The sequence below is a fragment of the Oncorhynchus mykiss genome, chromosome 30 (genome assembly GCF_057628025.1).
Source record: "Oncorhynchus mykiss isolate SJ-2025 chromosome 30, ASM5762802v1, whole genome shotgun sequence".
In the NCBI taxonomy this organism is placed as follows: Eukaryota; Metazoa; Chordata; class Actinopteri; order Salmoniformes; family Salmonidae; genus Oncorhynchus; species Oncorhynchus mykiss.
In genome coordinates, this window is record NC_143051.1 from 32,190,708 (window position 1) to 32,206,441 (window position 15,734).

The 15,734-nt window shown below is 45.9% G+C and overlaps 1 protein-coding gene across 12 annotated transcripts in view; it reads left to right on the plus strand.

Annotated features, from left to right (window-relative positions):
- Positions 1-14,215, plus strand: part of LOC110488308 (semaphorin-6D) — a 136,180-nt gene extending 121,965 nt beyond the window's left edge. For 4 of the 12 annotated variants that reach the window (XM_036971696.2, XM_036971695.2, XM_090228418.1 and 1 more), the window contains 3 exons: positions 846-904; positions 2,542-2,595; positions 11,530-14,215. In XM_036971696.2, the coding sequence (XP_036827591.1) occupies positions 846-904; positions 2,542-2,595; positions 11,530-12,878 (1,462 nt within the window). In that variant the 3' untranslated portion in view covers positions 12,879-14,215. Of the gene's footprint in view, positions 1-845; positions 905-2,541; positions 2,596-3,359; positions 5,121-11,529 lie in introns of those variants that run through there. The other 8 variants (XM_090228419.1, XM_036971698.2, XM_090228420.1 and 5 more) reach the window with 3 other exon arrangements.
- Positions 14,216-15,734: the final 1,519 nt, after the last annotated feature.

The window sequence follows — 15,734 nt, forward strand, 5'->3', positions numbered from 1 at the left end:
ATTGTGGGAAGCTTGTGGAAGGCTCCCCGAAACATTTGACCCAAGTTAAACAATTTAAAGGCAATGCTACCAAATACTAATTGAGTGTATGTAAACTTCTGACCCACTGTGAATGTGATGAAAGAAATAAAAGCAGAAATAAATCATTCTCTCTGCTATTATTCTGACATTTCACATTCTTCAAATAAAGTATTGATCCTAACTGACCTAAGACAGGGAATTTTTACTAGGATTAATTGTCAGGAATTGCATAAATGTATTTGGCTTAGGTGTATGTAAACTTCCGTCCGACTTCAACTGTATATCTCCCTCACTAACTTTAAGCATCAGCTGTCAGAGCAGCTTACCGATCATTGCAGCTGTACATAGCCCATCTGTAAATAGCCCACCCAACTACCTCATCCCCATGTTATTTTGTTTTTGCTCCTTTGCACCCCAGCATCTCTACTTGCACATTCATCTTCTGCACATCCATCACTCCAGTGTTTAATTGCTGAATTGTAATTATTAAGTCACTATGGCCTGTTTATTGCCTTACCTCCCGAATCTCACTACATTTGCACACTCTGTATATAGACTTTTCTATTGAGTTATTGACTGTACTTTTGTTTATCCCATGTGTAACTCTGTGTTTGTGTCGCACTGTTTTTCTCAATCTTGGCCACGTCGCAGTTGTAAATGTGAACTTGTTGTCAACTGGCCTACCTGGTTAAATAAAGGTGAAATATATATTTTTTTAAATGACAAGTCCCAATTACAGTTGGGTAGGTGGTTGCTTGTGGCAGCAAAGAGGAAAACGGGTGATGAGCCTTTCTTTTTTACTCTTTCTCTTTTGCTCTCTCCAGGGCTGGCTTTGAGCAGGATATCGAGGGAGACCACTCGCTGTACCCTGAGAACTGCCTTGGTGAGCGATCATCAACTTCCCCATACAGTAGCAACAGGCCAATCATCTAAATATAAGCCCTGTAAAAAAAGGGTCTATTCCTTCATGGAAGTACAAATCATTCAGAAAGAATTCAGACCCCTTCCCTTTTTCCACATTTTGTTTTACGTTACAGCCTTATTCTAAAAGGGATTTTTTTTAAGTCCTCATCAATCTACACATAATACCCCATAATGAAAAAGCGAAAAGGGGGTTTTAGAAAGTTCTGCAAATTTATTAAAAATAAAAAACATATGATTGATTTGGAAAGGCACACACCTGTCTATATAAGGTCCACAGTGCATGTCAGAGCAAAAACCAAGCCATGAGGTTGAAGGATTTGTCCGTAGAGCTCAGAGACGGGATTGTGTTGGCACAGATCTGGGAAGAAAAATGTATGCAGCATTGAAGGTCCCCAAGCACACAGTGGTCTTTGGAACCACCAAGACTCTTCCTAGAGCTGGCCTCCCGGCCAAACTGAGTAATCGGGGGAGAAGGGCCATGGTCAGTTAAGTGATCAAGAACCCGATGGTCACTCTGACAGAGCTCCGTAGTTCCTCTGTGGAGAACCTGTGGAGAACCTTCCAGAAGGACAAACATCTATCCAGTACTCCCAATCAGGCCTTTATGGTAAAGTTGCCAGACAGAAGCCACTCCTCAGTAAAAGGCACATGACAGTCCACTTGGAGTTTGCCAAAAGGACTATCAGTCCATGAGAAACAAGATTCTCTGGTCTGGTGAAACCAAGATTGAACTCTTTGGCCTGAATGCCAAGCGTTACGTCTGGAGGAAACCTGGCACCATCCCTACGGTGAAGCATGGTGGTGGCAGCATCATGCTGTGGGGATGTTTTTCAGCTGCAGCGGCTGGGAGATTAGTCAGAATCGAGGGAGAGATGAGCAGACCAAAGTACCGAGAGATCCTCGATGAAAACACAGCCAAGACAACGCAGGAGTGGCTTCGGGACGAGTCTCTGAATGTTCATGAGTGGCCCAACCAGAGCCTGGACTTGAACCCGGTCGGAAATCTTTGGGGAGAATTGCAAAAATGTCTAAAAAACTGTTTTTGCTTTGTCATTATGGGGTATTGTGTAGGGATTGAGTGGGATTAAAAAAAAAATCCATTTAAGAATAAGGCTGTAACATAACAAAATGAGGAAAAATTCAAGGGCTCTAAATACTTTCCGAAGGCACTGTACATGGAAGAGTGGATGTCACAGGCTTCCATGGTGTAATATCAAATACCTTCTCCCCTTTTGTTTGCTCTGTTATGGATTTAATTGATGTAACAATGTTTCATTTGCTGCCTGTCAATCTGCCAGCTAACATTGAAGTAGTATGTTCTTAAGGTACACACGAAAGTTATATCAGCAATTTTACTTGACTACAAGAATATGAGGAGAAAAGTATTGTTGGGGAGAAAACAGCACATCTAAAAAGTATTTTATGACACTTGAATCCACAACTGGGTCACAGTTTGGAAATATCCAGAGCAGTCCAACCTACTTGCATGTCACGCCACCATAAAAAAACATTTGTTTTCTTATGTCTTTGTGAGTGGTATTGTAATTCACTCCGTCTTTTGTTTTCGGTAGTAATGCTGTGTTTTGCTCCCATCAGCAGATGTTCTGGCGACCAAGCGAAACCAGAACCCCGCGGCAGACTCAGCCTACGGTCAGTTTCCATTTTTCCCCCAGTCTCTTTCTCCCTCCTTTCTCCCTGTGTTGGGTTCCACATTATTTTATTGCAGTATGACTGAGCATAAACACTTTTAAGTTGCATGCAATGAATTTGCATTATCTATTGGCAATTTGTAGTTTCACTTAAGGTTTCACACTAGACAACTTGAAAATGAAAGAATAGACAAATCTTTTCGGTGTCTGTTAAACCTTTTGACTTGGAGACCATACCATTATAGGTTTTGGGTTACTTGTAATTCAAAGTATTGTTTGTTTTGAACAGGTTCAGTTCGCTCATTAAGAGCTACAAACATTCCTCTAGTTCCACATGTTGTAGAGAAGATTAAACTTAAGTTGCTGCTTTTGGAAATGGAGGCTCATGAGTAAGTGTCACGTTCTGACCATAGTTCTGTTATTTTATTCTTTGTTTTAGTATGGTCAGGGCGTGAGTTGGGGTGGGCAGTCTATGTTTGTTTTTCTATGTTGGTTTTTGTGTTCGGCCTAGTATGGTTCTCAATCAGAGGCAGGTGTCGTTAGTTGTCTCTGATTGAGAATCATACTTAGGTAGCCTGGGTTTCACTTTTGGTTTGTGGGTGTTTGTTTCCGTGTGAGTGTTTGGGCCACACGGTACTGTTTTGGGTTTTGGAAATTCACGTCATTCGTTTATTGTTTTGATTCAGTGTTCAGTGCTTTCTTTAATTAAAATCATCATGAACACTTACCACGCTGTGCTTTCGTCCGATCCTTACTCCTCCTCAGACGGAGAGGAGGAAATCCGTTACAGAAACACCCACCACAAGAGGACCAAGCAGCGTGGTAACGGGCAGCAGCAGCAGCGGCCGAAAACACAAGACTCCTGGACTTGGGAGGAGATGTTGGACAGCAAGGGACCCTGGGCACAAGCAGGGGAATATCGCCACCCTAATGCAGAGCTGGAGGCAGCGAAGGCAGAGAGGCGCTGGTATGAGGAGGCAGCCCGGCAGTGCGGCTGGAAGCTCTAGAGGCAGCCCCAAAAATGTATTGGGGGGGTGGCACACGGGGAGTGTGGCTAAGTCAGGTAGGAGACCTGAGCCAACTCCCTGTGCTTACCGGAGAGCGAGAGGGACCGGGCAGGCACCGTGTTATGCGGTGGAGCGCACAGTGTCCCCGGTGCATGTGCATAGCCGGTGCAGTACATTCTAGCTCCTCGTATCGGCCGGGCTAGAGTGGGCATCGAGCCAGGTGCCATGAAGCCGGCTCTACGCATCTGGTCTCCAGTGCGTCTCCTCGGACCGGCGTACATGGCACCAGCCTTACGCATGGTGTCCCCGGTTCGCCAGCACAGCCCTGTGGCCTGCTACGGGGAGCATTCAACCAGGTAAGGTTGGGCAGGCTCGGTGCTCAAGAGCTCCAGTGCGCCTGCAAGGTCCGGTCTATCCGGTGCCACCTCCACGCACCAGCCCTCCGGTGGCAGCCCCCCGCACCAGGCTGTCTCTCCGTCTTCTCCCTACAGGAGTCTCCCGTCTGTCCTGAGCCTCCAGAGTCTCCCGTCCCTCCTGAGCCTCCAGAGTCTCCCGTCCCTCCTGAGCCTCCAGAGTCTCCCGTCTGTCCTGAGCCTCCAGAGTCTCCCGTCTGTCCTGAGCCGCCAGAGTCTCCCGTCTGTCCTGAGCCGCCAGAGTCTCCCGTCTGTCCTGAGCCGCCAGAGTCTCCCGTCTGTCCTGAGCCGCCAGAGTCTCCCGTCTGTCCTGAGCCGCCAGAGTCTCCCGTCTGTCCTGAGCCGCCAGAGTCTCCCGTCTGTCCTGAGCCGCCAGAGTCTCCCGTCTGTCCTGAGCCGCCAGAGTCTCCCGTCTGTCCTGAGCCGCCAGAGTCTCCCGTCTGTCCTGAGCCGCCAGAGTCTCCCGTCTGTCCTGAGCCGCCAGCCAGCCAGGAGCTGCCAGCCAGCCAGGAGTCGCCAGCCAGCCAGGACCTTCCAGAACCGTCAGCCAGCCAGGAGCTGCCAGAGCCGTCCTTCACTCCGGAGCTGCCGGAGTCTCCCGCCTCTCCGGCGCTGCCGGAGTCTCCCGCCTGTCCGGCGCCGCCGGAATCTCCCGTCCATTCGGGACCCATGGCTAAGGTCCCCAGTCGGAGGTCGGAGGCGAGGGTCGCTGCTCGTAAGAGACCACAGGGGCGGTTGAGGAGGCGGACAAAAACTGTGGTGAAGTGGGGTACACGTCACGTTCTGACCATAGTTCTGTTGTTTTATTTTTGTTTTAGTATGGTCAGGGCGTGAGTTGGGGTGGGCAGTCTATGTTTGTTTTTCTATGTTGGTTTTTGTGTTCGGCCTAGTATGGTTCTCAATCAGAGGCAGGTGTCATTAGTTGTCTCTGATTGAGAATCATACTTAGGTAGCCTGGGTTTCACTTTTGGTTTGTGGGTGTTTGTTTCCGTGTGAGTGTTTGGGCCACACGGTACTGTTTCGGGTTTTGGAAATTCACGTCATTCGTTTATTGTTTTGATTCAGTGTTCAGTGCTTTCTTTAATTAAAATCATCATGAACACTTACCACGCTGTGCTTTCGTCCGATCCTTACTCCTCCTCCGATGAAGAGGAGGAAATCCGTTACAGTAAGATCAGTTACATTTCCTAAACCAAGAGATCAAGATTAAATGGATCCCCTTGGGTAACCGATATGTGATGTTCTTTTAATCTCACAATTCATGAATGGGCATGCCCAAGTCAATAAACCCCTCAGGTAGGCCTAATAATACTTGAGTGTCGTAATTGTTAATTACAGAGCGAGCCTCACACCAGGGAAGACCCTCATTATGTAATATAAGCCCAGCCTTAGCCGTTCACTGTGATGAACCCATGGAGTAAATGACACTATTAGAGGCTAATGGAGACTCTACCCTCAGCTGCCAACAGGCACGTTGGGCATTAACCTCCTGGCGCAGGCCAGCCAAGCGTGAAGGTCCATGTCAGGGGAGTGATTTCTCAATTGGTGGAAGAGCCCAATTCCTACTGGATACTGCCATTTTGGTAATGCCAATTTAGTTTCAAATTGGGAATAGTGGCTTAGTTAAAAAGTAACATTTAAAACACATTTATATTAGAGCACATTTCCCCCTTGGATCTTGTGGCTGCAATGAACTGTACAATCAAGTCAACACAGATGGCATGTTGACGGAACAACATATTCCAGTGAGTGAACTTTTCAACTAGCCCCCAGGTGCAATCTGTGTGGGGAAAAAAAATATGGCAGTATCGCCTCCGCAGCCTCATTAGCAATCAATCCCATCATGCAGCAGCACACAGGGTTCAAGGTGGCCCTCCACGAGCACAGGGAACATAGCGGAGGTCACTGAAACCCCTTAGAAACACTGGCAATGCCAAAGACCTTGAAACGGTCTTGATGAATACGCAGAAACGTCGGGACTCCAGTCACTGAACAGGCGTAGGGAGCATGCCAAAATTTTGCCAGGTAATGGACATAGTGACTGTCATTTCCGAATGCCTTTGAAACAAACATTGGAACAAATCCATTTAATGAAGGCAATGCTTTACAGATCCTAGTTAAAGCCGGGAGATGGAAATATCATATGACAACTTTCCATGACATTAGTATTTAATAGATTATGACTTTGATTCTTATGTAGATTTATCCTACATAAGTTATAAGGATGAATCCTGCCCAGATATTTGACTTGTTGTTTCATATTAGCTTTATTTCTTTATATATTACTTTATTTATATTACTTTATATATCATGTAGAGACATACAGTGCATCAATAGGACATAGTGAATGCAGAGTTAGTTATCGAACTGCAGCTCATATAATAAATGACAGTGGCCTTGTGCCCATCTATGATTACTCAACAAAGTGGACCGCAGTGTTCTAAGAGATTGGTCCTGCGGCTGTAGAACATTGGACAAATCTCTGTTGGCTTTGCCAGCTGGCTCGAACAGTCCGGTCCATAAATTGGCTTTGGTTTGTCCCGAAAGCTCGACAAGGTCTTTAAAAGGAACAAGAGCCCCGTATAAGGCCTTCGAAAAGGTCTTGCAGTCGAACGCTGTGAAAAGGAACAGAATTACCTGCAATTTGACTTATTTGGCAGTAACCGATGCCATAGACCTTCCCTTTTTAATGCTTGGAAGATAACACAGAGACACTCAATTTGTAAGTGCTTCAACTCGTTAAAAACACTTTAGGAACTCGGCGGTGGATCGTCCGCTCGGGTGGTGGTATGCAATTATGGGGCCGAGGTGTAGCAGAAATCACAACAGATTGTCTCATGTGCATGCGTTATGTGGACGTCCACGTATCCTAATTACTTTTACAACAGCTTAACGTGTATTTCCTATGGCTTATTATCACCTTGTAACAGTATACACCACGCGGGGCCGGGGCCCTATCAATAACACTCGCACACGACACACACGTCTTCACCTAGTGGAAATCCACGGCAGAGAGAATCATACTGCAGAAGGTGTTACGCCGTATTGAAAAGGCTGGGGAAATGATTGAATCGCCGGTTGGTGTTGACGTTCAGATTGAGTCAGCCAAAGAGAAGATTGGTCTTTTGAGACCAGACTGACTATACTTTTTCTCACCACTAAGAACAACACAGACCTCCATTAACCCCTGAGAGTGAGTGAGTCATTATAGCTGCTTATCATGCTCAGATGTTCATGTATTCAGCTTCTCTTGGGGGTGCCTAGTGGCTTTACTTGTTGACGCAGTGATTTCCCGGGCACATTCATGAAGGTAACATCAATCCTGAAGGGAAGCGCTGTCGTGTTAGGCTTGGCAGCCCCCATTACAGCCATGAGGGTGCTCCGCATGAAACGGGCAAAACAAGATAATGAATTTCCTGCCCGTCAAGCAAAGTGTGCATATGGGAAAGTCAATGATTCCAGTGGCATCTATCCTAGAGATAGGCGAGGCGTTGTACAGAACCAACAGCAATGTGTCATGGTCGGAAGCAGAGATTTGCCGGACTGGGGGTGAATTCACTTTAATGATGGGATGGTGGAGATTTTACCTGAAAATATTTTCCTTTTCAGGAATATATATATATATATTGTACAAACAAGAATGGCAAAGAATGACCTTTCACTAAAGCTTTAGTTATTGCATTGTCTATTTTCCGCATTCTCACTAAAAAGCTTTACAGATCTGTCTTCATAGAAGATTTATTAAAGAGGGTTCCCCGATACTCTTATTAAAATGTGGATTATTTGAACAAATCACAAGCTTCTCCAGCATACAGCATTTTTCTGTATTACTTAAACCTAATGTTCCAATTGTCCTGGCTCAAGGGTGCTCATAAAACCAAGTTCAGAAGATAAATGTGTGACTATAAACCCAGGCAGAAATACATTACTGGCAACCTGAAGTAGAGCTCTGTTGAACCTAAAGACCTGCTGAAAATACCAGATGCTCCCCATTTGAATTGGATACGTGAAAATGCACTATTTTCTAGTTGTATAACTAGGAAACGTATTGTACTATGCAAACTGTTTGACTGTTCCGATTATGTTTCCTGGCGGGCTCTAGTGATCATGCCTTTCCCCTCAACCACTAATGACAAAATGCCTTAAATATGTTAAGGCAACGTGCATATACACCGTTTTAATAACACTCGAAACAATACTATCTGGAGTTCAGTTAAGAGAGCATTCACTGTGCACTCCACTTCTACCGAGTGCTAAATGTTTATTCCTCTGCCTGAATCATCTCTATCTGTGCTACTGTTAAAATACCTTTTATGAACCTTTTGACTGGGATGTATACAACAATGTATGCAATATAGGCTACAACAATATGGATATACAGATAACTGCCAAAATAAAGGAAACACCAACCAAGTGTCTTAATAGGATGTTGAGTCACCACGAGCCAGAGCAGCTTCAATGCACCTTGGCATAGATTCTACAAGTGTTGTTCTTCCATGCCAAATTCCATCATTTGGTGTTTTGTTGATGCTGGTGGAAAACGCGGTCTCAGGCGCCGCTCCAGAATCTCCCTTAAGTGTTCGGTTGGATTGAGATCTGGTGACTGAGACGGCCATGGCATATGGTTTACATCGTTCTCATGCTCATCAAACCATTCAGTGACTACTCGTGCCCTGTGGATGGGGAAATTGTCATCCTATGGGGGCATAGCCATGGTAGCCAAAATAATGGCCTGCCTAGTATTTTTATACATGACCCTAAGCCTGATGGGATGTTAATTGCTTAATTAACTCAGGAACCACAACTGTGTAGAAGCACCTGCTTTCAATATACTGTGCTTTGTATCCCTCGTTTACTCACGTGTTTCCATTATTTTGGCTGTTACCTGTATCTGCCAGAGGGTGTTTGTTCACAAAAACACATCAAGGCAGGGTAGACATTCTGATGCATGTTTTGCTCACTGGTAGTTCCATAATCCTTCAAAAGGCACATGCTGCCATGTCCTGAGGCCTGGTCTAGCATCCATTGGCACTAAGCAGAGAAATCTGGACACCTCACACTCCCTGCAGATATGCATATGTCCTGTTCATTCAAGCCAAATACAGTGGGATGATCACACCCTTTATTAGCACTAGCCATAATACTTACACTTTGTGCCATATCGTGTCAAAATCCCGCCAAGATGAATGCTTCATAAACGTGTAATTATCTGTCTTCACATACAGTAGCATTGCTGTCCTGCCAACACAAGTAGCACTGCAGTGAAGCATCAAACAGTCCATTGTGATTGGTTGAAATATTAACCAGTCTATGCTTTACATAACTGTTATGGTCAGTGATAAAAGGCTGAATAAAGTGCAGGTTACTTGGGACTGTGTATCTATCAAACTTGGCTAATGGCCAAGACATTTGGTTGCTGAATGGAATTTAAGGAGTATGCACGGATTATTATTCTGTAGAGTGTCTCAGATCAATTCAAAACACAAGTCTGTGTGTGTGTGTGTGTGTGTGTGTGTGTGCTTCACACTCCTAACCCATCACCCACCACTACCACACTCTCTAAGGTAACAGAGTTTCTCATTTCTGTCAGCTGCTCGTGACCTTTAAGGTAGACTATCAACGGACAGTGGGTGCCGCAACATAGGCAATGTCAACATCCCTTGTCTCGCAGTGCGTGAATGCCAATGCATCGGCCTATGAGTGGAATCTAATGCCAGTGCTGGAGTCCCTGTGCCTGCTTACATATTCAGTCCCTGAATATTCCTTCCTCTGTTCTTTCCCCTGAATCATTGTCATAAAATGGCATCATGTCTTTGATTTTGTGATAGCTTGGTTTCTAATAGAAGTCATTTGTACTCTGAGTTAGTGACAAGCAGAAGACATATTGTACAGTATATTGACTTATCTTTGTTGTCAAATGGTATCTGGAGCATATCCAAGCCAATCATTTCCCTTGTAATATCTGTTTACTGGAGTTGGTAGGTACCGCACACATACAGCACTGTTTTGACAACAACAAAAGTCATAACTCACTTCACAGATCCCTACGTTTTAACCCTTGATTGCTACTCTAAAGTTAGTTGGCAGGCAGTGCCATCATAATTGCTCGGAGCACAGGATCTCAAACCGGTGCTGAAATCCGCGGCTTACCATGCATTTGGTTCCCATTAGAGGCAAGGAATCCTCTGGGAACATCACTCTTTCTGCAACTCTGTGACCTACTTCTGCGTCTATATGAGAACCACATGGGAGGGCCTTTACTCGACAGGGCTTTCGAGAGAAAGACATTCGCTTTGTTTGAGTCAAATTACCATATCTGTGTCTCTCGCCCCATCCTATTTTTAACTAATGTTGGAGAAAAAAAGAGAATGATGAGGTGAAAACAAGCGGAACATGTTGCTGCTCACCGGGGGCAGATGATATTAGTGGTGGGTGGATGTGTGTGTTCTATTTCGGTATAATTTTGCATAAAGTACATCATTATTATGTATGGTTCTGCCTCGAACTTTCAGTTATAGAAATCTGTTGATATGTTGCAAGGACACGGGCCAAGTACTATTTCATACTTCACACTTTAACACTGTCCAATTACTCAAAGGAATCAAAATTCCATGAACCTACATGGTACCTTTTTAATGAATGAAAAGTGACTGACCAGAACCTTTCTCAGGAAGCAGCAAGCTACGCTTCCTTTAGTTACCTCAGTCCAGCACGTTCATCCACTCCTCCTAATCCCTCTGATGACATTTTAATGGAGCTCCCCAGAGTACACAGACACCATTACCTCTGTTGGGCTAAACCCAACTCCAGCTGCTGCTCTGCTGGATATGCCAGGGCACTGTTCTCATTTAGCCTCCCCATAACCGAGTCTCGATACTTGGCTGCAGTGTGCCAGTTTGAGCCCTGATAAGCTTCTGGATATCTAAGTGTTGATCTTGGCCAGTGCGAGAAGCCAGGTGCACCTGCAGTGAAGTATGAACTCAAATAAACTCTTTCTTTCCCAGGGTCTTCTAAGCTGTTTGTGCTCTGTGTTTAGAGTCTGGGCTGATTTGGGTGTTTGCTATGATGAACGAGTAGACTGTCTGGAGGCTTGTCTGTCACGGCCTCCTGAGACGGTGGCAGCAGAGTACTTGGCAGGATAGTGCTCCGTGTTTGACGGAGGGAAGAAGGACTGACTTGAGGCTGGATTCAATCCGTATCGCGGGACGTTCCGCGTTATAGCTCGATTTAAATTTAAAGGCAATCTTCCCGCGTTCGCAGAGACTGCATTCGCGGTAACGCTGCTTACGTCATCTCAATCGGAAATGACCTTTACGTTTTAATGCGGATCTTCCGCGATACTTCTGCAATACGGATGGAACCTGATTTAGCGTGAGTCAAGGCTGTTACAGTCACAACAGGGGGGACGGTTGAATGTGAAATCCTTTTTATGTCATGACAGGATCTGACAAGGTAATGCTTTTATTTTCGTATGGGCTAAGTCATGACCTCACTATCTTTCTTTTTCTCTTTTAGGTGTCCGAAGGCTCCCTGACATGGAGAAGTCCAGCCCCAGCGTCCACTACACCCTCCTGATCGCCTGCGTCCTGGTTGCCTTTTTCCTCGGTGCCATCCTCTCCGGCTTCCTGGTGTCATGCTACTGCAGTCACAATGCCCGCCGTGCCCACCGGCTTGGCAAGGACCCTGAGGCATCCCTCCACCCCGCCCTCTCGCTGCGCAGCCTGGCCAAGCTAAATGGCCTGCTGGACGGCCAGCCGAAAGAGGAGAAGCTGGATGTGTCTACGCCCAAGATGTACAGCTCCTTCGTTCCCAACGGAAAGGAGCACACTCCGGGCAGGCACGGGATGTCCCTGGGAGACCCTGACCTTAACCTCTCCCAGGGGGAGAACCTCTCGGGCCTACCCACCCCTGACTCCACCCCGGAGCTGCCGATCAAGAACATGAAGGCCTTCCGGAACCAGTGGGAGAGGAACCAGAACTGCAACAACGCAAAGGAGTCTAAGGCACCGCCTGGCACCGGTTTCGGCCTGGGTTCGTCGAGATCCAGCTCGGGGGTCACCCAGCAGGTGTTCCCCTTCTCCCACAGCCTGACCAATGGCCAAGCCCTCGGGCACCTGCCCGAGGAGAGGAAGATCCCCAACGACGAGCGTGCAAAGGGGGCTTCGGCCTCCCAGTCCTCCTCCTGCTACCCGCAGACGGTTGTGGATGTGGCGGCCCTGGACGAGCTCCTCAAGCACATCCACGAGGTCAGCGCCTCAGGCAGCCACAGCATCACTGTGCTGACCTCACCGTGTGCTCCCCTGCCGGGTAGCTCCAGCTCCAGCCATAACCACAGTCACAGCCAGAGCAGCTTCAGATCCCAGCCCCAGATCCCCGAGACTGAGTCGGCCCAGTACTACAGCTCCTCCACCCTGCCCAGGGACAGTCTGACCCGCCGCCTGGACGTGCCCCCAGACGCTGCTGCCGCCTCCCCGCTGCAGCAGCAGTCCATCCCCGAGCGGAGCTCAGTGACTCGCCACCACTCCCAGAGGCATTTAATGATCAAGATGGGCAACGGAGGGGCCGTCCCGCGCCAGCACAGCTTCAGACAGGGCGGGGTTGGGCCACCACCCCACCAGCTGCTCACCCGGATCAACTCTGGAGGTGGTGGTGGTAGCGGCGGGGGAGGGGTTGGCTTTGAAGCCCACCGGCCACTCATCCCCAGTGCCTGCCTGACACGGCAGCACAGCTACAGCGAACCGCCCCACCTCCACCGCGCCGCCATTGTACGCCGCACTGCCTCCCTCAAGCCCCAGGTACCCCCCAAGCCCCTCTTCCTGCCCGCCACTTCGCCCGTAAACGAGCAAGGCAATTACAACTACTGAGAGCTTGGAGTCGGACTGAGAGGCCCCAAAACGACAGACAATGTAACCTCGCTCCTCTCAGAGTTAGGGCAACTCCCATGTGACGGGGGGGGGGGTTAAGTGGGGTTCGAGAGGGCAACAACCGGGACTGGCATATCTTTTGACGAGACGGCCGACAATAGCCTCCACACCTGATGAATGTCCTTATACCATATTGGTATTATTGCAATGCTACTTGATCACAGGACAGTGATGGATTAACAGCATATAGAACATGTGGTAGTATTGAATTGACTTGGAGGATCTGTACCCTCGTTTGAGGCCAAAGAATAGAGTAACAGGGGCCCAAAACTCAATGTAAAGGACAGATCGCCAGTCGGCCACCAAAGCTGTGAACAATGCCTGCTTTAGCTTGGACCCAAGGCCACAACTTAAGAGAGCACCTCACAACACAAACAGTGCTCATCCTGCCTGTAATGTATGTATACTGTATGCGTGTGTGTATACATGTATATGCACTTCATGTTAAGATACCAGAGGGCAGAACCATGAAGCAGCTACATTAACTGTGGTGAGATGGTCAACTCCTAGCCATTTCTTAACCCTCTTATGACAGAGATACCATGGAGGCGCCACTCAGTACACACATTCGGTATATACATCCCTCGACGAGGGATTTAGCAATAACTTACCGTTGTGCAGTTAAGTATCAACTGTACCCCTTGATATAAGGGTAAGTATTATACTTCTTGCAGCATACCATAAGAGATGACCACTTTGATAATGCTTGGAAAATTATTAATTCTGTATTAGTGGAATGATGCTGAGGAACGAGACACATGGCGTCAGTATAGACCCATCATGCATCATAGCGTTACTATTATGTTTGTCCCTGGTGGATGGGGGCTCCGCTAGCCTGTGACAGAAGGCCGCCTCGGGGCCTGATGAGTTAGGAGAATCCTTGCCCTGCATTTGGAATTCTTACTTTTTGGACATAAATGCTACGATAACTCCAGAGGAATTTAACAAGCCCCCAATATGACTGTCATTGTCATTCAAGAAGAGGATGCAGTACACTGCAACCCCAAAAACAATTTGTTTCATCCTTAACACTTAGTGAGAATTGGTTCCACATTGAGGTGCAATCATTCAGGCTATGTATTATATTAGCATTATAAAATTATATTTAAAAAGTCAAGTCTTAAAGCGGAGCCCCAAGAAATCACTCATGGGCACATAGCGCCCTCTTATGGACAAGCCCTTAATAACTGTGTAATAAAGTCAGTAATTATGTTTACCATATTGCTATTAACATTGTGGATGTTGTTGTAAATAAAGGCATCTGTGGAATAATACTAGCCAAACTTTGATTTGTATGTGTTAATGTGTGCCTTATTTAATAATGTGGTGTGGAAAAGGGAAAAAAGTCTTGTTTTTGTCTCCATCGTTCTGTTGTCATTACAAATTCATTTCAAATCTGTCCTCCTGCACGGACTCCATTATCAGAGGTTCTATTTCTACTGACAGCTGTTTTAAAAAATTGCATTCGTCTTTTTTTTTTTTTTTTCATGAATTTTAAGCTTCTTTATATACTGTATATTTAATGACAAAGGAGCTAGGTTGGAAAAGATGAGTAGATCTGAAAGTATATCAGCAATGTTAGGTCTGTGTCATGTTTTTTTTTGAAAGAGCTCTCAAATATGTTTGAAATGGTATGGACATAGGCTGAGGCATTAACTCTGCTTTACAAAGAAATTGTATTTAATAAGGGCTCTATTCAGTCTAAAGCTGAAGCATTACAGATTCCGATAGAATTGTTAAGGTCATTTCCCATTGAGCCGACATACGCAGCGCGAATGCAGTGTCTGCTAAAGCGGGAATATTGCATTTAAATTTCAATCACGCTGTAAAGCAGGATTTTCGCACTGCGGATTAAATATAGCCCCAAGTGTGGGGCGAAAGAGGCTAGCTGAGGGACTTGCAAATGAAAATGCTGCAAGAAGGGCTGGATGGTTGATGATTGCCTGGTCCAACAAGTATGCTATTCAAATGAAGCTCAGGATTGTAGGACATAAAGTAGGTGTCTGAAGATGCCTGAAGTGATGCCTACAGTGAGCTAACAGTGCCCATAGGTTTAGTTATTTCTTTGCTATTACTGTAAAGGGAAAATTCCAACCAAAAACTATCTTTTGGTATTTGTTTCATTAGTCTATTGTCGATCTAGTCCCCAAAATGTTTTGCATGTCAGCAATCAAGTTCATACGGCTGTATTTCTGTGTTTTTAAAGTTATAGATTAACTTGATGGCTGACAGTCCCAAAATGTTTGCATATGTCAACAATGGACAAATGAAACGAATACCAAAAGCTAGTTTTGGGGTAGAATTTTCCTTTAAATAGAGAAATAGCACCTGCAGCGTGTGTGTGTGCAAGGAACCAAGACTTTGTTTTACGTTGAGGTTAACAAGTGAGTTGATTGAGTGTGTGAACTGGCACCTTCTCTGCCTCAAGTTGAACAGAAATATCAAATAATTCAATGCTAATGTCAATTGCAAGACACGTCATGAAATGCCTACAACACTAAAACCACGTTATCTATATCCCCTCATCTGGCCACTTTGACAGAAAAAAAGTTGAGTTGGGTGCTAGAATAGATTCATGTAAACTGGTTACGTTTGAGTACTGTATGCCAATATTGAGTTCATATGCAATGTTTGCGTTTTCAATTGCTATAAAAATCCCTTCAGAAGAATGCTCTCTGACATACATCTAAAATGTATTTCATTTGACATCTTATTAATGTATCATACCCCTCACTCACTTGACCAATGAGGTTTACTCTTTTTGTAAATATAGCAAACCAGCAGTCACTTGCATCT